Source organism: Pezoporus occidentalis, unplaced genomic scaffold (assembly GCF_034315485.1).
Source record: "Pezoporus occidentalis ecotype Australia unplaced genomic scaffold, CSIRO_AGI_Poc_V1 ctg129, whole genome shotgun sequence".
NCBI lineage: Eukaryota > Metazoa > Chordata > Aves > Psittaciformes > Psittacidae > Pezoporus > Pezoporus occidentalis.
Genome location: NW_026913092.1, coordinates 88,527 through 113,661, shown reverse-complemented (window position 1 = coordinate 113,661; position 25,135 = coordinate 88,527). Strand labels below are relative to the sequence as shown.

General features: G+C 40.7%; 2 protein-coding genes across 13 annotated transcripts in view; one reads left to right on the top strand and one right to left on the bottom strand.

The window, feature by feature from the left end:
- Nucleotides 1–1,907: 1,907 nt before the first annotated feature.
- On the bottom strand, nucleotides 1,908–16,544 carry EIF2S3 (eukaryotic translation initiation factor 2 subunit gamma). The gene is made up of 12 exons (XM_062608039.1): nucleotides 16,298–16,544; nucleotides 14,149–14,212; nucleotides 13,554–13,681; nucleotides 13,312–13,433; nucleotides 11,313–11,407; nucleotides 9,877–10,035; nucleotides 8,443–8,577; nucleotides 7,449–7,543; nucleotides 6,381–6,525; nucleotides 5,795–5,964; nucleotides 4,599–4,771; nucleotides 1,908–2,355 (listed from the first exon to the last, which is right to left on the bottom strand). The coding sequence occupies exons 1-12, from the start codon at nucleotides 16,364–16,366 to the stop codon at nucleotides 2,292–2,294; spliced, it is 1,419 nt and encodes a 472-aa protein (XP_062464023.1). The 5' UTR covers nucleotides 16,367–16,544; the 3' UTR covers nucleotides 1,908–2,291.
- A 66-nt stretch (nucleotides 16,545–16,610) lies between these two features.
- KLHL15 (kelch like family member 15) overlaps nucleotides 16,611–25,135 on the top strand; it is a 28,883-nt gene continuing 20,358 nt past the window's right edge. For 4 of the 12 annotated variants that reach the window (XM_062608030.1, XM_062608029.1, XM_062608037.1 and 1 more), the window contains exons 1-2: nucleotides 16,827–17,607; nucleotides 19,343–19,432. The gene's annotated coding sequence lies outside the window, so the exon portion shown is untranslated. The other 8 variants (XM_062608027.1, XM_062608033.1, XM_062608032.1 and 5 more) reach the window with 6 other exon arrangements.

The following is a 25,135-nucleotide window of genomic DNA, read 5'->3' as shown; positions in this document are numbered from 1 at the left end:
GGTGTCTAATTTTTTCTCCCAGGTAACAAGATAGGAAAAGAGGTAACAGCCTCAAGCTGCACTAGGAAAAGCTCAGATATTAAGAAAAATTTCCTTCAACTGAAAGGGTGGTCAGGCATTGGAACAGACTGTGCAGGGAAATGGTGGGATCACCACCCCTGGAAGTGTTCAAAAACGGTGTAGATGAGGCCCTCTGACATGGTTTAGTGGTGGACTTGGCATCCTGGGGTAATGGTTGGACTTGATAATTTGAAAGTCTTTTCCAACCTAGCTGATTCTATGATTCCATAAAGCATGTCTTAATATTACTGATAACATGTACCTAATAAACCTGGTATCAAATACAGCAGTATCAAATCACGTTTTAGACCTAAATTAAGTAATGACCTATGGCTATTTAGCTGGAAGAATGAAGGCTGGCTACTAATCCTAGCACTAAGATAATAATACTAGTACTTTGCATTTATTACCTCCCCAAGTGAAGGAGTACATGAAGTGTTTTGAATAGACTATGGCACTTCTATTTTTTAAATTGCAGATCAAGAGATCAAGGCCCAATCTCCAGATTATCTGGATGCCTAAAAATACCCGTTGGTGCTTAACCAGTTTCTCCAAAGCAGTTCAGCATTTCTGTACACTAGCCAAACACATTCAATACATTTAAGAATTCTTCGGACTAAACTTCAGCATGGTGGTGTAGTATCATCCTAGCACTCTGCAGTTAGGTGTGCTCATCCTCATGCTCCCAAACATAAGTTGGTATCCAAGTTCCTAGAATTCAGAGTTACAGAAATGAGTTTCCAAACCATGGAAGATGCAGTCTCTGAAACAGACACATTTATGACTGTTCTGGTCGAGCACTAGGAGAATTCGGAAGAACTATAGCTAACTCACTTTTAAAAAGGAGAAGCACTACACAAAAATTAATGTGTTTACTTTCAGCACCATGTGAGGTAGAAGTACTTTACAAATGGAGACACTGAATACAGGAATGTAGGTGGAATAAGGGAACACAAAATATAATGCAAAATCAGGAACAAAAGTCAAGCTGCTTCATCAAAGTACTTTTTGATGAAACAGTATTTACCGTTAGAGTGCCCTTGATGATATTAAATATGTCTAAAACCAGGCTTTGAGAATAAACACTGTGCTTTGTATAAATATATAGAAAAGAACATGACTTGTTAAATAGCCTAGTATATAAAATACCTAGAACTATGTGTATTAGTACAAATGAAGAAGTTTAAATTTTAATGGATGAAAGTACTGGCACCCTAAAGTACATTCATTACGTTTTCTCCTCAGGAGTGTGATTCAGGCTAGCTAAGCAAAGTAGCTTTACACCTTTTCCTCATCTCATTCTGAATTCCACGCCTTTCCCTCCCGCAAATCATTCCCTTCTACACCTTTTCCACATATGTTATAGCTCAAGATCACAGCTAATACTTGCTCAGTATAACTTTGAAATAATCGGTTTACTCCCACTGTATAAAGAGCTCCCAGGTCACCCACACAAAGTTTCACAATGACAAACAGCCATATTTCAAATTAACCACATTTTTTTCATAAATCCCTTTTAAGATAAGGTCAAAACCAGTACTGCCAGTTCAGATCCAATTTATGTGTTGTTTTTCCTCAGGGGTTTATCCAAAACTCCTTGTAATACTGGAAGTGACAAAGTCAGTCAACATTGCCACCCTAAGTGGCATTCTAGCTTACCCAAAGTGTAAGCTAGAATCCTAAAGTCAGAACGATAAAAACTAAGGAAATTCTTGCTGTAAACAGTTGTCTAACCAAAACAAGATGTTGTGCAAAAAGGGTACTAGTCTTCAAGAAGAGTTTGGGTTTCTGCTTTTAATGCTTGCACTGGTTGAACAATCACTGCAGTCTTTTGTTACTCAGAAAAATTGTATTAATGAAAATAAGCAATATTTTATTTCAATACCAGATTTATGGTTTGTGTGTTACACTGGGGTTGGCTTGACTGATATTAATCAGGTATGTCTGAAACACAAAATAACATAAATTAGACATTCCATGAGACATGTACAATTATTTTCTATGAAGATGTGGATAGTTAAACCCACTTCTACGCCAATTCTTTTACACTTTTTAATGGTGATAGTGACTAGTATTTTAGTAAGAGGGTAAAATTCAATAAAATTTATAAGGACAGCCATACAACTCAAAGATGACATTTGCACAGCTTCCGATTCCACTGTGAAAATATACCCCCTCCAAAATAGAAATAGGCACTTCATCTTTAAAAATGAAGCACACTCTTTTGTTCTTCAGTCATCATCAACAGTTGGCTTGATTGTCACTCCTCTTCTGATTTGACCCCAACCAATTAAACTGCAAAAAGAAAACCAGTTTATATTACTTTCAATAGTACTCAGAAATATCCTGAATAAATCAACATCCTTCTGTCATTCTTATCCCTTTAGTTCTCACAATTTGATTTTTTCCACTTGTCTCCCATTCAAAACACCCTACAAGACTTAAGACTGGTAACTGGAAATACAGCATAAAAAAGGATGAGGGACAGAGAACATTTGTATGTTTGTAACCAGCTAAGGATGTACCTTTGAACAATAAACTAAAAATCTGACAGTGCTGTAACATGATGTACTGGTGGACTGCAAATCTGTTCATAGCTTCATCTCTTTTTACCTTTACCTGAAGTGCTGCATTATGTTCAAACAGAAATGAAAACATTAAAATTCAGATAAGGTGACAGCAAAATTACAGAGCTGTAACTCTCAATGAACTTGTAACCTATAAAGGTTAACTCTTGGGTAAGTTCTACTATTTACAGTCATTAAAATTAAGGGCCCTTTTATAGACAGCCGTTACCTTAGAAAAATATGTCTTTTAAAATAAATGATGTCCATTTCCACAGCCAGCAGGCAGCCCATGTTATTGACACAATTGTCTGTAAAACATTTCCAGTTTCTGGCAAGGAGATATGCAGAAACCACATATGCATCTCCATTGAATTTGATAAACAGCAGAGCTGCTCTCTGGACACCAGAAAAGGAAATGAAGTGTATTAGCCCAACACTACCCATTTTTAGGACCATATCCATAGGTTATAACTAGCCCACCTCTGAATTTACTGTTCCTTGGAATCACTAGTGTATCCTGTTTGCTTGGCCACTTGTTTAATCTCTGTCCCTTTATATATATTTATTCTCTAATTTGTACCTAATTTTCATCTGTTGCTTTCACACTATCTTCCATTATTTCAGTACTCCATTGCCTCAGGCTAAACAGTATCAACTGTACATTATCTTTATTTCAATTGTATTTTATTATGCCGATCTTCCAAGTTTGCCTCCTTTCCCCATTTCTCAACCTTCAGTCTCCTTATGTTGTCTCTGTCCTTTTAATACAGCATAGAAGGCAACTTTTTAGTAACATAGTCTTTATAACAGGCTGCCACTACTTGTCCAACCCATAATCCAGAGACAAGTGAGTTTTTTGGCAAAATCTGGTCATGATTTTCAAGTGGAAAGTAATCTTCAGAAGGAATAAAGCCCATAATCAGATTTCCAAAGACTACCAGTCTCTAGCTTAAAAAACAAAAAAGCAAGCAAAGCATAATTTCCAATATAAAAATCGCTTCTCCTTTTCCTTCTATTTTCCCTGACTTAATTCGGGTCCTGTCTATGTTTCTTTTCTCCTGTTCAAGGCATGTTATCTTTTTCCTTGGTTTTGTCACGGAATAATCTCTTCTCTAATTTGCCAGCTAGCTCTGACAGCAAGCACTAAATTGCCATCTGTACCTTCTAGTTGATCTGAAAAAGAAATCTGCATCTCAGATATTTAAAGCTTGGTTTTTTTATACAGTGCACACTTGTTGTAAAAATGGCTATGTTCCCTTATACTATACAGGAGCTGTGCAGTGTCAACAAATCTAAATACCAGTATGTTCTTATGATACTCATGTGGTCTGATGGAACACTTAACAGGTACAGTATGCATAATCATCTAAAAAGAAGTATGGGCCTAAGATTAGAACGAATCATGAACCAATTCTGCCCACCATTTTCAGCCTCTAGATGCTTCTGTGCAGTCATTCTGTATTTGTAATGAGAATGGGCCAATCCAGTTGATACTTCTTTTTTTTCCTCTCTGCTCATAGTACATAAAATATTTAAACCTTATAATGTCCCCCCTCTGTTCCCCTGCTACTACTGCAAGACTGTGCTAGAAGTCACATACAGCTTCACAGGTAGAACACCACTGACTTAGGTGTATATAAAGACAGGCTTTGGCTTACCATTACTAGAATTTCCAAACCGCTGGACCAAGATTGCCTACTGTTAGCTCGATTTACAGCTTGGGCAACAAACCACAAACCTCAGCTGTTTCCTCATCTGTAGGTATCTACCCAATTAATAATGCTGCTTTAAAAAAGGAGGCTAATAATGCTATTAAGCATTCCACAATAATGGCATCCATATCTTAGGAGAAACCAGAGGAATTTTTGAAACAGACAATACACTTACCTATTCTAGAAGAAAATCAGATCCAGGTATTTTTTTGTTAACAATAATACAACCAGGTGCTCTACCTATTTAGCACCAACTTACCGCCAGTGTTTCTCAACTCTTCGACTCAGGGCGATTTTTTCTCCCACTTCTGTGCATACTGGGTTAGTTAGCATAATCTTCCCCAAATCAGCCTTTACTGCACTAACTCTCCCTCCAGTAGACAAGGATCCTATGTTTACCATTAAAACTTCATTCCTCGATAATTTTTGCACCTGAAGGCAGATATACAAAAGTCTGAAACATAAGCTTTAGTATTAAAAAAAAAAATATACCACGGACAATATTGAGTATCTTCTCTTACCTACTTGCCACAGGAAAAAAAAAAAAAGATACAGCTGAGAAATGTAACAACCGTAAATACACACACACACACACGCAAGCCATGCAGAGTCAGTAGATAAAGCTTACACATGAAAGCATAAATACGTAAATACACTGTGTATGTAGTACTACGAGTCCTTGGTATGATACACTTTCTTGGGATTTCTGTACATTTTCTATAAAACATCCCGATGATTGCACATACTACACCAAAGTGGAAACAGTCTCAGATATGGCTACAAATTGGAACACGATACCATTCCTTTAAATTATGTGGATATTCTCATTTCCCTTATGCCTACTTCCATCAAAATGATTTCTCAAAAAAGAATTAATTTCACAGGATAAAGGGAGTGCTGAAGCACTTACTGTTGCATGAAATGTTGCATTAAACTGTTTTAATGAAACATTAGAATCTAATTCCAGATTTCAATGCTAACAAGGAAAACTACGGTATTTTAGTTTGATTTGTGTAAAATGGACCATGGAAAAACAAGACTCTGCCATACATCAAGTTCAGTTTCTTTTCAACAACAGCATTTCAAAAATACTTAGCTTTAAAAAGTTCTTAACAGAGAGAATCTACAAAAAGCATGTAACCAGAAGTAGATCCATACCTATATAAAACAATTGCACAAATAGGCTGACAACAAAGAAAAACAATTATAGGTATGTTTTAAAGTACACCTAACTTCAGGACATAAATACTTTTTGCTACTTTAAAATACTTTGATACGAATTCCTACTCCTGTGAAAAGCACTCTTCTGTAATACTAACTAAGCAGGTGAGTTTAGTGACAAACATAAAAAGGAGACAAAATTACTGCATAAGACCAAAACAATGTATATACTAATAAAACTTAGAAGAGAAAGCATGAAAAAAAAAAACCAAACCCAGAAAAAGGGGTACAGACCTTTGCAGCTTTCTTGTCTCCTTCAGTGCGCACACCTAATAGTCGTCTCAGCAAGAAATAGGAAATCTCTAGCTCTGTAAATATTTCTGGCAGCGCTCCAACGGCACCAAGGACCTGACCTACCATTCGGTCAGCCCGACACAGTGTTGGATCAATCTTAGTTCCAACACCTACAACACAACAAAGGAGGTCACAAGGAGTAACTGAAAGGCAGTTGTCACATGGACTTAGAGAACATGTGAAAATGACAAACAGAATGTATTGGGAATTCCCTACTACTTGGAACAGCACTTTCAGAATGCCAGCCAGACTATAAGTTCTGTCTAAACAGATGAAGAAATATTCTACTGCTAAAGCTGCTATAATTAGCATTGTGAGTTAATCTGTGCTGGCCAGTGACATTCAGGAAATTTATTAAATATCTGATTTTCACACTCATGTTGTCTCTCCCTCTATACATATGAATTACTTGAAATTCTTCATAGCCTTTTTGTTTACTACGCTGGGATTTATTGTTAAATGAAACCAAATGTTTTCACTTCGTAAGCATGAAGAAATAAAACTTTTCACAAAAGAATATTCTCACCTATAAGACCTCCTGGAGCAGCATATTGTAGATCATTGTGTTCAGCAAAGAGTGACACAATTTTGGAAAAAATTGGCTTGCACATGAGTTTTCCTTCACTGTCCTTAGACACAATACCAGGCCGGACCTCAATTTCCTGGCCCACCTAATTAGGAAAGTGAAAAAGTGATTAACTAGCGGTTTCATAGGAACATAAAGCTAACTATTAGTCACAGAAAAGACCCACTTATCCCAAGATCTATTTATACAAGTCCTTGGTTCTGGGCTACTGCAGAACTCCTAAGACTTCTGTTGCGCTGCTTACTGCAAACTGAACAATACTGAAAGCTCTGTATCTCACAGCCAATATAACAATCAATTTTCTTTTCAATATAATTTGTAAAACTCCTTGAACAAAGGATCTTTATCAGCAATAATGCTGATACCATAATTTTAGATTTTTTTTCTTTTAAATAACATGTCATTTAGAAATGTTATAGCATTGAGAAAAAATAAGTTAATTTGATTGGTGTAATTGATCAGCATTGATAAAACCACAGGACAAAGAAAATACAAGTTGCATAAATGTTCCAAGATGTGGTTTGCTTTCCAGTCTAGCAAAGCGACTTTTAAAGCTTCCATCTATTGACAATATCCCACAAGCAAAGTAAAAATTTCAAAATATACAGAATACTTAAATGATGAGTGGGACCTGTGGGAACCCATACATGCTTCCAAGGTTCTTTTAAAGTTCTTTTGCTATCCCTTTCCCCCTATAATTCAGCAAGTAAAAGTGGTAGGACAGAAAAAACAAATAAATAAAAAAGGCACTCTCAATTTTTGTAAGCAATGAAATCAGTATCATGATTAGCAAAAGACTGCAGTAACAAAATATATTTGAAAAATAAAAAGCAGCGTAAAACAGGAAAGTAAAAATGAGGCACAGACAGAAAGGGTAAGTGCCATCTGACTGTACTTTTTTTTTTTTTATTAAATAAAATCATTTGTATAGATTCGGTTTGTATTAAGCACGGAAAGCAAATACTCGTTATCAATACACATCCCCAGACACAAAAGGGAAAAGGTTACCTTTAGAACACCCTTTAGAATACTGCCACCAGCTACACCTCCCTTAAGGTCATCAACTTCACAGCCAGGCTTGTTGACATCAAAAGACCTAATTACTGAAAAACACAGACCAAGTTTATACTTGAGATCAGGTTCTTGAAGAATGAGTGTCTTTAGCAACCCTTTGCTTCCCTATTCTAATGAAGGTATCCACATATTTATAAATATTACAAAAATGTAATTCAGGAAGAACACTAAAATACAATGAATATTTTACTCCAATTTTTAAGTAGATAGTTGACTTCTCAAAAAAAGCTGCTCATGTACATAAATATTTAAAATAATTGTTTCTGCATAGTAGAAGTTAAAGATCTGAAAAAGACAGCAATGATAAAGAATATTACAAAACCTCTTCAATATTGACAATGTTAAATGTGAATATTGTAACCGTGTTTCAATGTGGTTGATTTTTCTGCATTTTTAACATGATTTTTAGGTCTCCCATGTTTCATGTGGGGAAAAAAAAAGGCACACAAATTGCTTTATCGTAGTGGAACTAAATTTCATATATGCTGGACAAGAACAAAGACTGACAATTCTGAGACAGGAGATTAACACAGAAATAATAACCAGGCTACCAGTAAGTTTTCCATGGAAATAATTTAATTTTCAAATTCAACATTTTTTCAGTACTTTGTTAAATCAAATTTAAGTTCATAGCAATTTAAGGGAATGTTTTAAGACACAGAAATTTCTCATCCTTACTGCATTTTAGTGCTGTCATACACAGAAAATACAGAAAACCTAGCAGTTACCTCAAATAGATTGAGCTATAGCAGTTGACTATGAACAAACAATACAGCTCTAGGAAAATACGCAAGCTTTAAAATAAGAGCACACTAAACACTCCTTTTAAATCTACCTCTTTTTAGTGCATTCAGCTCATCCTATTTTAAGTGTACATACCTGTAGGAAATGGTTAGCCACAAAAGCCCAGACCTAAACATCTACGTACCAATAAGCCTTGGTTCAGATGTGAAGTCTCGCAGTGGGACTGGGATTTTTTTCACTATATACTCGCAAACTACCTCAATGTTGTATTTCAGCTGTGCTGAGATTGGAATTATTGGAGCTCCTTCTGCAACTGTACCTGAATCAAAATAAAATTCAACATCAAGCCTTAACATAGTGTTTACAGTAACATGACCAAGTGTTCTGTCATTGATAAAAATACTAATGAATTTCAATGCACACTTTATGTGTGTTTCCCAAAGCAGTAAGTATCAGAGCATTTACATTTCCCTCCAACATTTTAGTTCAAACCAGCCAGACGTACTTTTGGGGGCATTCTGAAACAACCCTTATGTTGCCTTTGGGTAACTATACTGAAGAATTTTACAGCTGCTCTCTAAACATTACGCAAGGTAATCTTCTGCTCCTAGAGAGAATTCACTTCCTACATTGTGATCAGAAATATTCTTCAGATAACTTCCTCAGAGAAATCAGATATCTTGCTATTTCATACAGCAGTATTAATTTTACAGATTTTATTCTGACAAACTAAAATACTTATCAATTTAATGATACATGTTTTCTAAGTTTTGCGATACAAATACAGATTTTAGAAAAATTGTAATTTTGTGGAAGGATGCATTTAGTTAGTTATCGAAGCTTGTTAAATATTATTAGTTTTAATTCTTTTTTTTTTTTGCGGTAACTCAAATTCTCAAACTCCAAATGTACCCATTAAGCCACCCTGACATAGCTGTTACGAACAGCTTACGCATGGCAACAATTCTGAACTACAAATAACAAACAAACAAAAAAAAAACTTCACAAGACCCACTGGTGACTTCTGATGCTGACAATCTAGCTCTGCAGCTTCTCACATAACTCAGCTGAAGCAGATAAGTAGGGAAAACAGTGGAAGCTTCTCGGAAACATGACACTCAGAGCACTAAAGCTGAGCAGAACACGGAACTTTACAGGGTAGGATAACACTGCAAGTGCTGGACTTACAGAAAGAAAGACCAATCTTTTGTGATTAGATAAAACACATTTATACCTACAAGGTGCCCTAACGAGTGCTGCTTCACTCTCTCTTGTACTGCAGTAAAATCACAGTACAACCTCTACCAAAGAAACAGGCCAAGAAGAAGCAATACCAAGAAACCACTGCAGATTCAGTATAAGCTACTAGATAAGAGCTACTGCTGTTAGTTTTACATAAAGAGCTCTGACCAACAGCCTTAACACTACTGTATGTAAGCAGTCTGAAAGAGGTAAGAAGCATAACTCCAGTGGTCTATTTTCAGATTAACAGACTATGTACACCATCATTATCTAAGGAACAGAACCTCTTCTGCAAACATATAGAAAAGTACTATGTCCATGTCCCAACACCGAAGAATTTCCACCACTAACTATATTTCTGCTGTTGAAAACTTACCTTGTACAAATGCAAGAATCTGTTCATACTGTTCTTTAGCCTGGCTCTCCTTCACCAAATCAATCTTATTCTGTAGAATCAAAATGTGTTTCAATTTCATGATTTCTATAGCAGCTAGATGTTCTGACGTCTGGGGTTGAGGGCACGACTCATTACCAGCTGAAAGAAAAGTGATTGCAATATAGAAACTACAAAGATAGACAAAATTCCCACAGTTAAGACATTACTTTCCATTGTATTTTTATAAAAGATGACTCTCTTACTCACCTCTCAGTAAGCTACACGTGAAGCACCCAAGTTAATAAGCACCTGCTCTTCCCCAGAACTGATGGCAATAACATCCACACAATATATGACAGAAGAGAGGTTGCCTGAGCGATTCCCTCATTCTACTTGTTCCCAGGGGAAACACACATCTAAAATTTCCAAAGATACTGACAGGCTTGTGTCTATTTGACTTATTTCACCCTTTAGGTCTTCAGACATCTTGGTACTGATTGTGGGATAATGGACAGTTTATCTTTTCTTAAAATTCTATGGTATTTTATTATCACTAAGGCCATAAAAATGCCAAGATCCCCAAACTCTGTAACACACGATAGAGTATGTGAATAGGGTAGCTGTCAGCATGGTTTGGATTTCACCCACCCAAGAAGCCAGCTTTAGCCTGATGTGCCATTGTGGTGGTTAATCTCACTTGAAGATTGGTCTAGCACACTTTCTAGATCAAAACAGGCAGAAGGAATGACAGCTCATCACCTGCCTTAGACTATTTAAACTATAATATCTGAAGCTGGTTTTCTTCTTTGTTGACATGTCCTATCCAGGTAAGATAATTACCATTTATCACTGCAGAGTACTAATACATATGTTCTATTATAGAACACTTGTACATCTACAGAACACTACGTTCCACAGACATACAAAAATCAGTTTTACACAATTCCTTTTGGTTGCAAATCAGAACAGAAAATGTCTGATCCAAGATAAATCTCCTATGCTTCAATTTTGTCTGTATTCATCTGGGTTTACTGTCTGTATGGATGGTCACAGACTCTCCTGAATGACAAAGGCTACATAAATATTTAAAACAAAGTGAACCTTCAGAGAAACTCAAAATGTACCTATAGCTAATCTATTTCAGTAAAATAATATAAATTTTACAGCACTATACAACTACAATGTTTCCTCTTATCTATCTAATCTTCCATCAGCTTGGCCAGCTACCACACAAATGAGTATGTACAGCAATGTTTTTTTAAACCCCAGTTTGTTAGGGTTCATTTTCATCATAGCATCACTTTATTTTCTTAAGCATATCTTAAAGCATTCACTTGTTTTAACTGCTCACCCACCCCACTATATTTTAAAAACCATATACTGTTGCATCATGATATTAAAAAAATAGAGCTCTGCTTTTGTGTAGCAATCATTACCTATCAACAGTAAAGCTGCATCCATTACTGCTGCACCGTTCAACATAGTAGCCATCAAAATATCATGGCCAGGACAATCCACGAAAGAGACATGCCTATTGCAGAAGGAGGTTAAAAAGAAATCCAAAAGACAATTATCAACAATTTATACAGCTGATTTATGTAAGCAGCTAGGCAGACACAAAAGTGAAAAGCATTTTTAAAATAGGTAAGTAAACATTTCAAAACACGCTGAGAAGCAATACCTTGACAGTATTTTCATAAACATTCAAAAAGAATACAAAGATTATTGAATGGCTACTGAATAGTTTTTCTAAGATTTGACATACATCCATATTAGATACTGCTTTAATATCTCACAAATTTACTTGTTAATTAGACTAGATTTAAATGCACCAGAAAAAAAAAAAACCAAACCCAACCAACCAAACCTAAAAAAACCCAAACACACCACACAGGATTTTTCTTATCTTTTAAAAAAGGACAACTCCCATTCTCCTATTTTAGAAAATTATGGAGTCTTTAATTACAGTTGTAATTACACTTCAAAGACTTATCTACAAAAACAATGTTACATCTTTTAGTATAATCTGTATGATTTTATTGTGCAGACCATAATAGTCAATTAGCTACATCCTCGTGTCCTGGTTTCAGCTGGGATAGAATTACCCTTCTTCCTATTAAGTGGTGCAGTGCTGTGTATTGGCTTTAGTCTAAGAACAACGCTGATAACACACAAATGTTCTAGTTGTTGCTCAGTAGTGCTTACCCCGATTAAGGCCTTTTCAGTCTCTCATGCTCTGCCAGTGAAGAGGGACACAGGAAGCCGGGAGGAAGCAGAGACAGAACACCTGCCACAAACTACCCAAAAGGGTATTCCATACCACAGCACGTCATGCCCAATACATAAACTAGGGGCAGACAGGCATAAACTATCCAGACAGAGCAGATCGCTGCTTGGATTGGGTTGGGTATTGGTGGGTGATGAGCAATTGTACTGGGCATCACTTGGGTTTGATGGGGTTTTGGGTTTGAGGGGGTTTTTGGTTTTTTGGGTTTTCTGCTTTGTATTCTCTTTCTCCTCCTGCTATTTCCTTTTTCATCATAATTAGTAGTAGTAGTAACATATTGTACTTTTTATTTTTAAACTCTTCTTATCCCAGCCAACAGGTTTGGTTTTTTTTTTCCAGCTGTCCTCCCTGCCCCACTGGGTGGTGGGGGCAGGGTGAGGGGTTGAGCAAGCAGCTGTGTGGTACTTATTTGCCAGCTGGGGTTAAATCACAACATCTTGCTTGAACCTATTCAGTGAAGAATCCTTGTTTTCTGGTAGCATACCACCAAAAAGCAAGTTACTAATTTGCTGCTTGTACTATAAGCAAATAAATTCAAAGCTTTTAGCAAACAATTTAACAATGGCTGGATGACTGTCACTCTGCAACAAAAGTCATTATTAGAACAAGTGCTCTACTGGGAATCTCAGGAAAGGAAGGAAATACTTGATTACGGCAGCATGTGTATTTTATACGTAAGTATAGGAACCTTGTTATACAACAGTCTTCGTGGCTACTCTCATTTGAGCAAGCACTGTAAAGACCCATGTAACAGCTGCTGTGGTTATTATGTTTGCATAGTGACCATGATATGCATTATTAGAAATGAACTAAATAGAGGCCTGATCTCACATTAGGCATCAAGATTTCATATACTCATTAAGAACTTTGATAACCTTTCTGCTTCTAGGAAGAAAAAGTTAAATTATCTTCAGTATCCTGCAGATACCTGAGGACAGAAGACACAGCTGTGCTCTACTGTGGACTATGCACTGCAACTAATAAAAACAACAGCAATTCAGGTGATACCTTAGATGAGGGGTGCCCAGCATCTAAAAACATTTGGTCTCGCATACCAACTCATTCAGCTTTCAGTGCAATCCTGCCTATTTTCAGTTAACGCAAAAGGCGGTAAACACAATTTATATCATATGTTTTACAGCAGTTACCTGACTAGTTTAAAGTTCCCTTTGGTGCCAGGAATATCTGTAGGGAACTCATCTGGGGTGCTGCTTCCACAGGATCGGTAACACTCTGGCCGGGAACAGCTTGGGTCATCCAGCTTGTAAATCTGTAAGCAATTGTTAAAAATTGAGAAAAAGTTTATTCATCAAGTTTTAGCTATCTGTAAGCTTACAGCCATTTTGAAATATATTAGCAATATATTTGCTAGATTTTAGCAATGACTCACCTTTGCATTAGCATATCCCAGCTTGATCGTGATATTTCTTTCCAATTCATTTTTAAATCTGACAGTATGAACTCCAGATATAGCTTTGACTACTGTTGACTTCCCATGGGCTACATGACCAATTGTACCTATGTAGTAAAAGCAAATGTCTGTCAACAAACCGTCATTTACTTTTGAGTACTGTTCCACTACTATCAACACATAATTACCCCAAACTCTCTGTAGCCAGAGCTCCCACTAGAAGCATGCATGGGTTTCATAATAAATTTTGTTTAAAGAAACAAAGCCCTCAGCGGACAGGTCTTTGCATTTCCATGAAACTCATTTAGTGCTTAATTTTAAGGTAAAATAAACTTTGCTTTAGCAACTATTCCCCACTTCATTCAACATGATTCTTGCTTTTCAAGTTAAAAGGGTTTGACCAAGTCTCTTCCTACACCATGGTAAAATTTATAACGAACCCACTATATTTATATTAGTCTGATTCAATAAGAATTTCTTAAAAATGTTCTCACATAGATACCATATGCTACTGCATTAGCACCAGAAAGAATCACATTAATGCAACCCTCTTTTTTTAGAAGTTTGCTTTTACCTATATTAATTGTTGCTTGCCTGCTGATGACTTCTGGTGAAAGAGGTGTCAACTTGGTAACATCCTGTGTGAGGGAGATTTTAGAATTTATTCATCTTGTATCTAAAGGTTTAGAAAGTACTCTATGTATTTTCTTAACAATTATCCAGTAGTTCTATTCAGCAAAATACAACCAGGCTCATTAAAATAATTCTATATATGCGTTTCAGTCTGTTAAGAATGTGAAATAGGAACAAAAGATGAACAAAGCGCTGACTGCAAACCAGTACGGGTTACAAATCATAACACTGACTTTAAGTTGGTATAGGCTGCAAGGTGTAGAAGATGGAAGTAAATAAGCTCTAACACTAAGAAAAGACACCCCAAAAGTTCTGCTGTCCTCAATAGCCTGTTGCTGCAAGGTATAGGCTGCAAGGTGTAGAAGATGGAAGTAAATAAGAAGCTCTAACACTAAGAAAAGACACCCCAAAAGTTCTGCTGTCCTCAATAGCCTGTTGCATGAACCTACTGGTAGCACCTGGGAAATCAAACACAAATACATTCCGTACAGTTAAAAAGACAACTCTAAAAAAGTTAGTTTAGGGCTACTTTCTAGACTGTTTGCCCAAGCATTCAAATGTTGAAATCCCCTTAAATGTTCCTCTGTACTATTTTGGAGCTCTTTGCAGTTAATTTCTATCCTGCACTGAATTCATATGGATGAGCTACTCAGTTCAAGCAAAGATTCACAATGCCAAGAGTCCTCAGTGCTGGACAGGACAGAAGTATTTGCAAGCATACAAATAACCCCACACAGAATAATTTACATTAATTCATGTATTGTCTACAATGTTATATGCAGGTCCTGTGCGTAACAATCAAACACATCTGGGTGAAAATGTAAGCTCATTCAGTCTATTCTCAAATGTTACATGAATACAACGTTCACATTCCAGACAAAAGATCTGTCCATCTAACACAGTCAATTAAATTTGTATGTCTTGTATATTTAACTTGAATGACTACCCACGTTGAAACCGGTGCTGGGAACATGACCTGCAGATGGCACCATCCAGCAGGCTGACAAGCATGTAAGCATGATGCAAAATCCTGTCATCAAGAAAATTGTTCCTGGTGCACACAATTATGCACGCATGCAGTTTTCTCCTCACGAGATGCAAGGCTAAGTTCAGCTATAAGCTCCAGTCTGCTGTACAAATTCAAAGGCCAAATGAAAAAACACAGAGTAGGCCATAAAGGTAATTCCTACTGACCTCCCAACTAGGCCTGTGTTCTTTCTTACTGTCAAATGCCATGATCAACAATGAAAAGAAGAAACATTCTGAAATTACTAACGTGCTTCACTAACGATTATCAACATGCTTAGCTATAACACAAAAAGAATTATTCTGCTCAAACACCAAGATTATCAAACAGTATTACCATAAAGACAAATAAGCTTTTCTAACTTGCTGAACACCAGGGAGACAGCAATAGGATTTTCGACTGGTTTTGTCTGCGTACATGTGTAATAAGACAGTCCAGGCAGGACCACCACAGCAAAAGACCTCTGCAAGCGATTTTCTTGACAGTCACGATAATTTCCTTGGTAGATCAACCAAGACAAGGCTAGCAACCAATCCATCTAGCGCACTGGGGAAACAGAACTCCAGTTTATGGTTCTGCTTCGGGGAGGGAAGAGCCTCTAACACTCTGCAGCACAGCCACACTCGCAAGGAGGAAACTGCACGTCTCCACTGCTGTGCCACTAAAGGCTCACTCGCAAGACCGGCACGTCAACCCGCCGAGCCTGGGGCTCACCTCACCAGCAAGCGATCGCCTTTTTCTGCCAACACAAACCCGCTGCGACCAGCCAAACCTGCTGGCAGCGCCGCCACTATGCCCAATGCCTACCCTCACCTACCCGTTCCTTCAGCCCCGCCGTACTACCACTCGCCTTCCCTGTCCCGAAGCCCGCCGCTTTCCGCTCCCCTTCAGCCCTCACCGGTCCCAGCGGGGCCCGGTGGGAGGCACGGACCCCGCCGCGTCCCAGCGCCCGCACGCCCCAAGCGGTCCGCCCTGCCGCCAAGGCCCCACCAACCGCATCCACCGCTCCCGGGAGCCCGCAGTCCCTTCCCGGTCCCCCGAGCGCCCCGCGGCCGAGTCTCACCAACGTGGCGAGGTCCTGCCGGCTGAGATGCGGCTGCCCCAAAGTCACTCCCGCCTCGTCCCCCGCCATCTTGGCACAAAGAGGAAGCTAGGCGTTCTGCGCGGCCGCCTGACCCCCGGCTCCGCGTGGCCCCGCCGCCGGCGGCGCTCAACGCGGTAGTCGCCGACCGGGGTGGGCAGACGCCCAGCTCCGGGACCGGCCACGCCGAGCGGCGTGGGGCAACCACCAGCCTCACCGCGGAGCTGCAGCGACTCAGGCGCGCCGCGGGGCAGCCCCGCGAAAGGACCCCCTTCTCTCTCGCGCCGGGTGATGCAACCAGGCCTGCCACAGGTGCTGCTCCGCGTGCGCCGGCACCGCTAGGGCCGCGCGCGCGTGCGCGGGGCCGGGGCCGGAAGGCATTATGCGCGTGCTGCCGGGTAACGGCTGTGGGCTGAGCGTGGTGGGGTACCGCTGGGGGTGGGTGGTAATTAAAACGCACCGCTAAGGATGCTAAGTGTGCTTTCAAACATAGGTTTAGCTGCTGCTGAGAAGTGTCTGGGGAATTCGCTCGTCTCCGTGTTTCCGTGGAAAAGGGGTTCTCTTTTGCCCGCAATGGGCCCGCGGTTATGCTGTGTTGGTCCTGTGCGTGCTGCGGATGTAACATACTGCCAGTGCCTCGGTAGGGTGATCGGGATGGGGACCTCGCTGGGTTAAAAGATAGGACAAAAAAAAAAGAAAAGATTCCTTATGTTGGTGCATGTCAAACAGCATGTCAGTGTAGTTTTGTTTGGGGCAGTGAGTGGGTGTGAAGCAGAAAGGAGCATGGTGGTAAAACTGAAAAAAGATATGCTTGTATATAATGGAAATGTGCGTATCTAATGTGGAATCCACTTACCTGTCTGAACAGTAAAATGTTACTGTACGTACCTTAGTGATTTCTGCTGGCTGTCAGCCTGGTAACATTTTGAATTTCAACCTTTCTCTTGTTACTGTGTCTTGGAGGCTGAGTGCTTAGTGTCAGGGAGACCACAGGGATACAAAATGGCCCCATGGTATGAACAGCTATAGTCTGCTGTACCAAACAGCTTAAACCCCAATCAAATGCATGCTGTTTTCAGCCTTGGATGCAATGAATAAATGCTTAAAAAATGGAATAAAATCCCCAATCCATTGATGAGACCCAGCTTAGAAGTTCCACAGAGACCGAAGACCAAATTTACAACCCTACCCTCAGGGAAATTGAATTGACTTCTTCATGGAAACCTCTTAAAGACATAGAGGATGTTGCTACTACTAAGATTTCTTCCATCATCAGAGAAACAGGTTTCAATGTAAGTAACCAGTTATAGGAAATAGAGGCACATTCATCAACAGTGGCTTTGCCTGCTGGAAAAAAATATGGTTCTTAGATTTTTGCCTGGCTAACTGCTTGGGTAAAAAACACAGGTTTGCAGCAGACAGCCACGTGATTAAAATGTGGTGATAGAAATCTGTGTGAAACTGGTATGCCTGGTTTAACAATGCATGTAGCCTCCCACTTTTGCAAATACTACTATTTCCATTCTTTTCTGAGACAAGAGTTAGGAGTGTGTTCTGCTGGATACAGCACATTGCCAGGGTTCTTGTTTTGAAGAAATGTGAACGTGAGGTACAAAACCTCAGTGTGTATAATGGTGCTGTCAATGACAAAATATATTTTGTCTTGAAAGCCAGTAATTTTGTGCATTGGCCTGGAAAATAAATGTTCATATCTAACCTTTCATTGGGCCATGTGATGTTTTTGATTTGTCTAAAATATCTCACTTCTAGGAAAAACAGTAGAAGCTCATGACCAAGATACACAAAATATGGTGGGAGCATGATGCAATACTTTGTTGTAGTTGCCTCGGCATCCAGGCATATGTAATCATTCGTTTATGAAAATTAACTGAAAATACTAGACTCTAGTTACTTAGCCATTTAAATTATGCAATAATGCAGTGCAGTGTAAAATTATGGAAACAGTTTTTTGTCACATTTGCAGCAGCCTTCAGAAAGGATTTAATACTTGCCAAGAACCCTGTCAGGAATCTGAAAAAAAGAAAAAAAAAAAAAAGTACACAAACTGTTGCTTCTATTTTAACAGTGAGATGATACATTTTGCATGTTCTGGGATGGTGTCATTACCTTGTTTCACTGTATTTGGAAATACTTGTAACATGAAGAAAACCCAGAAAAATCTATAAAACTGCAAATATTTAATTATTTCATAGAATCATAGAATGGTTTGGGTTGGAAGGAACCTTAAAGATCACCTAGTTCCAAACCCCCTGCCATGGGCAGGGACACCTTCCCCTAGACCAGGTTGCTCAAAGCCCTGTCCAGCCTGGCCTTGAACACTGCTTCATTGGGCAGCCTGTTCCAATGTCTCACAACTCTCACAGTAAATAATTGTTTCCTAATATGTAATCTAAATCTACCCTTTTTCAGTTTAAAGCCATCCCCTCTTGTCCTATCCTTACATGCCCTTGTCAAAAGTCCCTTTCCAGATTTCTTATAGGTGCCCTTTAGATACTGGAAGCTGCTGTAAGATCTTCCCAGAGCCTTCTCTTCTCCAGGCCAAACAACCCCAACTACAGTACAAAAAACATTTCCAGGAGTTACCAAGTATATTTCGTATATATATAAAAGAAAGATTAAAATTACTCAAACAGTAAATAGTGTATTAATTTAACTGAAAACCTTGCATCAGGATTTTTTTCCTTACAATAGTCTCAATTAAGCCAGTGGGAACTACTTAGTACAATTGCCTAAATCAGAGGGGTCAGCCCAAATCTCTATGTAAATTAATATTAATTAATATAATGTTGATACTGCTGGTCGTTGTTGAGGTCCCACATTTAACGGTCTCACATTTTTGTTTAGGAGACTATAATTGAGGCATTATTAACATATTTTGATTTTTTGGTAGAGGCAAATTGTCCAGTGTGAAGGAGAGGAGGGTGGCAGTGTTTTGTGTTTTAAAATACTAAGAATAAGGATGACAAAGCTGTTGGTTTGGGTTTTTTTGGTTTTATTTTTTGCTAGGTTTGAGCTCCTTTTCTGTGGAAGTGTGTAGGAGAGACCTGAAGATCATCTTGAGGCACAGCTTGCCGCAAACAGCAAAATGACAGTCAGGTAAAACCAGCATGGTCCTACTTAGCTTTTCCGATCCTCTCTGACCTAGGAAGGTCAAAAGTCTGAAGAGGGCAGGAGAATGCACAAAGGTTTGGTTGTATAATTTCTGTGTATGAGAAACTTGCTTTCTACTCCTTTTACTCCTTTTTTTTTTTTTTTTTTTTGCTGAAGCATGAGATGTGAGTGGGTATGTGCTTGGTGTGGCAGAAGACATACCCTATGAATAAGGGAGAGAATGTCTTTTCCTTTGAGGGTTAGGCAAGAGGAACAGTAGCTGTCTTGGCACAGTCTGTACTGAAAGGTCGGTTGTTTTACCGTAAGTGCACGAGTAACAGGTTTTAAAACAGTGACTGGGAAGATGGGGAAAACTCACTGTCTGAGTAAGCGGATGAGATGGAGTAGTATCAAGTGTGCTGAGCAGAGAGTGAACAGGCCGCCGTGATGAAGGAGTGAATGGGAGCAAGTTGATTGTAGTCTGGAGTAAGTAGGCGGTGAGGGAGCGGTAGGAGGGCAGTTGAGGAGAGTGGGAATAGCAGTGGGAAGTCTTTTGTGAAGCAGTGCGTGGGATTGCTGGTTCTTTGTGTGGAACTGTGGAGGGTGGGAAGGATACTCAGCTTGGGGGGGGGGGGGTGGCAGCTATAGGGGAGGCATGCTCTTGTTTTACAAACCGAGAATGGGGTGGGGGTGGTAATGAGAGACTGAAAATAGGCAGTGAAGGAGATGGGAACAGCAATAAACAGGGAGGAGATGGCAGCCTGTGGTCTGCTATTTAAAGCAGTGAATGACATAGGAGGTGACAGGGAGGTACATAGTAAGGTATAAAATGTTGGGGTGACAGTAGCAAACCAAAGGTCCATGTAATTTAGTTTACCTCAATAAAGTTGGAATTTGCCAGACAAAGGCAAGATAAAGCAAGGAGGTGATATTTGTGCCAAGACAAAGCCCTGTTCACCCCAGGCTGGGCTGCAGTTTCCCTGCATGCACAACCTGCATGCAGTTTGTTGCTCAAGGGCAGCTACGCTGAGCACCCATGGTGGCTGGCGGCCCTGGCCCCTTGGACTCACCCAGGGTGGCCTGGTTCCCACACCGGCTGGCAGGGCTGCCGGCCTGGAGCCAGAAGGGAGCCGGGATCTGCCGGCAGCACCTGCGGCTGACCCGGCGTCAGGGCAGGCACGCAGCAACCTGCTGGCAGGGGTGGCTGTTTCGCGGGATGGATTGCAACTCTACAGGCGAGCGGGGCTTCTGCCCTGGAAAACTGACAGTCTTGTGGAAAGGGGCCGTAGTTTGTGGCGGGAACCGGCCTAAGGGCCGAGGGGTGGAAGAAAACCACACAGTCTCGAGACACCAAAAGCAGATGGCCGTGGCTGAGCGTCCTTGTGAGCCACATGCAGGCGATGCTTGCTGGTGCCGCTTGGCCAGGCCCCCGTCAAGGGACTTCTCTCCGCGGGGCGTGCCCGCTATCCCAGCGGCGACAGGGCCGGCCCGGCGCCTGGTTGACTCTGCATGGGGCAGGGAGGTGCAGGTAGGACAGGGCACGCCGCAGGGCGGGGACCGGCCGCTAGGCCGGGCCAGGCCGCCTGAGGCGGGAGCGCGGCGTCGGCGCTTCGCCTCTCCGGGCGCGCACCCCTCTCCTCCGCCCGGGCCCGCAGGTGGCGGCGGAAGTGACGGCCGGCGAGGGGTGCCTCTCGCGGGGGAAGATGGCGGCTGCGGCCGCGCTAAGCAGCGCAGAAGGTAAACAAGTGTGAGCCGCGGGGGACGGGCGGGAGCTGCGCGGACCCCGGGGGCGAGGCCAGGCCGGAGCGACGGTGCCCAGGCGGCGCGGCGGGGGGCGGTTCCCCACCTCCCCCTGAGCGCGGACCGTAGGGAGGAGGGAGCCCAGGATCCCCCCTTCCTCCGCCTCCTCCTGGCTTTGCCTCAGCCATTGCCCCTCTCTTCAGTCCCCCGGCGCCTCCCTCCGCCGCTGCCGCCCCCGGCTTTATGTTACACAGAGGTACCCCTCTCCGCCGGTACAGCGGGAGGAGCCGCGTCTTCAGCGCCGCCGCTGCCGAGAGGTAGGTGAAGCCGCCGCCGAGGTCCTCTGGTCCCTCCCGCCACTGCGTTGCCCTACCGGGGGCGGCTCAGGCCCCTTCCTGGTCTTCAGGGACCCTCCTGCTAGGGCTGAGCCGGCCGCGGCGGGCGGAGGTGGTGGGCTAGGTGCCCGCGGGCGCCGGGAGTGGCGGAGGGAGGCAAGGTGTAGCGGGACGGCGGGCACGGTGGGGCCGCGCTGAGCGGTGTCGGACGAGCGGGCGCAGTGAAAGCGTTGCGCGCCCGCGGGACGGCCTCTGAGGGGCGGCCCCGCCCCGAGCCGGGCGCCGCGGGCTGCTGCTGCGGCATGTCTCTAACTCGGAGCCCGCCTGCCCACTTCGTTGAGGAGCTCGGCCTGCGAGCTTTCGCTCACAGCAGAGTGGTGCAAAACGTGTCAATCCGATAAGCTGAAGTAGGTCATCCGAGTTCGTCCCCCGAAAGTGGCTATTTCGCGATCAGTAGCATTGGGAGAGAAAAAAGTATCTCTGAGCTGAACGAGCAGATTGCTGCCCAGGATTGGTACTGAAGCTTTGACTTACTTGGGAAATACTTAAATGTCGCTTAAAAATATCAAGTTTTTTAGGGGGGTGGTGGGTCGTGTTGTTCGGTTGTTTTTTCCCTCCCCTTTAGAATAATAGGGGAACCGTAAAGCTGTTACTGGATAAAAGGGCAGAACTACTGAAGTCTGGCTTCCTGTTAACTTCTTTGTTGTGTATACCTGTCCCTAGGTTAATAACCCAGCTCTTCTCACCACCATTGCCCCAGTTCACACTCGGATCCCCTCAGCATACCACCACACGCCAGCAGCCTTTCTGCTATTTTCCAACACCTAACCAAGGAGTTTAATTTCTGACACATGTCCTATAAACTTTCCCACAGTCACTCCTCTTTTCACTTCTCTTAATTATACCCTGTGGCTGGTTTGAATTTACATGTGTGTTGATTTGCCTTTCAGCAAGCAAAGTAGAACAGATAACTGTTGAGCTCACATTGGAGACACTATCTAGCTGGCAATTTGTGGGGAAACCTGTAGAAATTTAGTAAGTTTGAGATTTCTGTCTTTCTGATGAGGTCAAAAGCTGTATGTCCTGAACAAAAGGCACAATCTCACTAATTTCATTTTTGCAGAAGATGCTAAAAGTATTAAGTTAGCAGTAAATGCACAGATAATAACAGGCAATTGTAAGGGGTAGTTCAATTTAGGTTAAAATTATTTTTGCTAATATAGTTTAAATACTACTTTTATCTCGTTACCTTTTTATTATGCTAAAAATTTGTGTGATGAGAGTCCAAAACTATAGGATTTGATTTTTGCTACTTAACTTGCTACTTTTATGTATAAAATACCCCATGATTTTCTTGACAAGTATCTTAATATTGAGAATATCACTCTTTATTAATATTTTTTCTTACATTTGAAAAAAATTATTATAGAAACCACAAATATATATAAAAGGAATGTTGATACTCAGAGCAGGCCTGTCCACTTCAAGAGCAGTGGCAAACATGTTTTGAACACTAATATCATTTAACTCTTGGGTATTAATGATAAAAGTTTTTCTAGTTAAAGACAATACTCTTTCTTATGGATATATTAAAAATATTTTATCCTGGGCACCTGTTCTGCTATCAGTAACTGTAACTGGAAGAGCATTGAGCATTTTTTCATGTTCTGGAACATGTTCAGGAGCATGTTTTTCTGTACGGATATAGTGATGCAATGAGCTTTTAGCCAAATGGTTTAAACTGTTTTAATGTCTGAAGTGTAGTTATATCATCTGCATAATGGGCTGATCTGATGAGAAACCAATGTGTATCTCATTGATGGTTAATTCATGAGACAGAAGCTGACTTTAAATTCAGTCAGGTGAAGTTAAACTGGCCAAGTAACTACATCTGATGCATACGTCTGGCAGTCTTAAAATGCTTGTCAAGCATGTACTTTCATCAGAATCCTTTTGATAGTCATCAAAAGCTTGATTTAAGCTGGGGAGCATATTTTATTCTCTGGAGGCTCATGTTGTAAAATGGAGCGTTCTAACTTATAATCAGTTAGTATTTGTCTAAATTGAACATATGTGAAAGCTATATTTTTTAACAGTATTTTGAAACAAAATTGTTCTGATATTTTGTGTGTGTGCTTGTAACATTTGGATCCTTCTGTGCAGAAAGGCTGAATTGGGTTATAGATTAAGTTTTTAGGAACAGAGTGTAATGTGACCTGAAAAACCTGCCCATTATGAATACCTGCATATGCGAACACCAACACATCTACTTGGGTTAGACATTTCTCAAAAAGAAAACAGAACAAAACGCTCTTCTAGTACTCTTTGTGGAGAAGAGCTAAGGACTGCTCAGCAGGGTTCTAGCATACTTAGAATGACGTGTACAGAACTGAGAGACAATCCATACAGAGTTTTGGTATGTTTGGTTATAACTAGTTCTGGTAATGCTTCTAGCCTAACCAAGATGACCTCAGAGATGGCTGGTGTATTACGGAAGTGCTGCTGTTGTTACAAACTGATGCAGATTGCTCAGAGGTAGCCACATGGGTAGAGGTTGTAAGAGGAGCTCTCATGGTCAGATGTGTGCCGCTGCAAAGTTCTTTGCAAGTATGGACAGTTTTCAGGACTGCCCAAGTTTTAATTTTGAGTTCTGGCACTCTGGCTCCTCTGGAGCAATCAGTAAGCTCCTGACTACTCGCTTCCAAAGTAATCCAGTTTTCTGAATTCTCAGCACGGATTGGGTGAAGTCCTTAGGGTGAACCTACCAATGTGTTTAAGATAAATTATTTCTTAAACATAGCATATTCGTTCTGAAGGGTTTTAGATAAAACACATACAAACTTGATGTGTGTGTTTGTTTCCTACATTTGCAATTGTTTTAGCAATGGAAAGTTTTGATGTCGACTGGTTGTTGATCTGTCTTACTTCTGCATTATTTTTTCTGCTGCTGTTAGTGGAGAATTATGATGAAAAGTTGTGGTTTGGGAAAAGTTGAATAGTTCTAGCGTCAAACTGTGTAAATAAAAGCTTCATTTGGGGGATAAATTATATATACTGTGTAAATATGTATTTTTACACTCGCTGTGTTCTCATTGCAGTGCACTGCATTCAAAGGCCCAGGTTTTAGTGATGGATATGTGCAGTTGTGAATGTTTTCCTTGTATGTTCAAATGCCTGTGCGTATTGTGTTTTCGTATGTCTGAAACACTGTGGAGAAAAGTCCTGTTTGTGCAGGAAAATGTTTGTTTTAACAAATTAGGGTTGAAGAATTCTCCTCTAAGCAGTCTTTGCTATGCACCTCACTAAATAAAGCATATGTAATGGATTTTAAATCTGCATTTAAATGCATGTTTTTGATGGATGAAAGGCATGGGATGGATGGAACAGATTACTGGATTTTAAGCTCTATTTTATTACTTTATGTAACCGGAGTATAGTTCTGTATATCTGGTGAAATATCCTTTCATGCAACTTGTAAATACAATGTTTTATTACGTGAATTCACATAATAAATTGAGTTGTGTTCACATAAGTGCTTTTTCAGAATTTCTCTAATGAAGGTAGAATGAATAAGTACTTCATGATCTGTAAACAGAGGAACTAGCTAGGTCTGTCTCAGCATTTCAAATGAGCT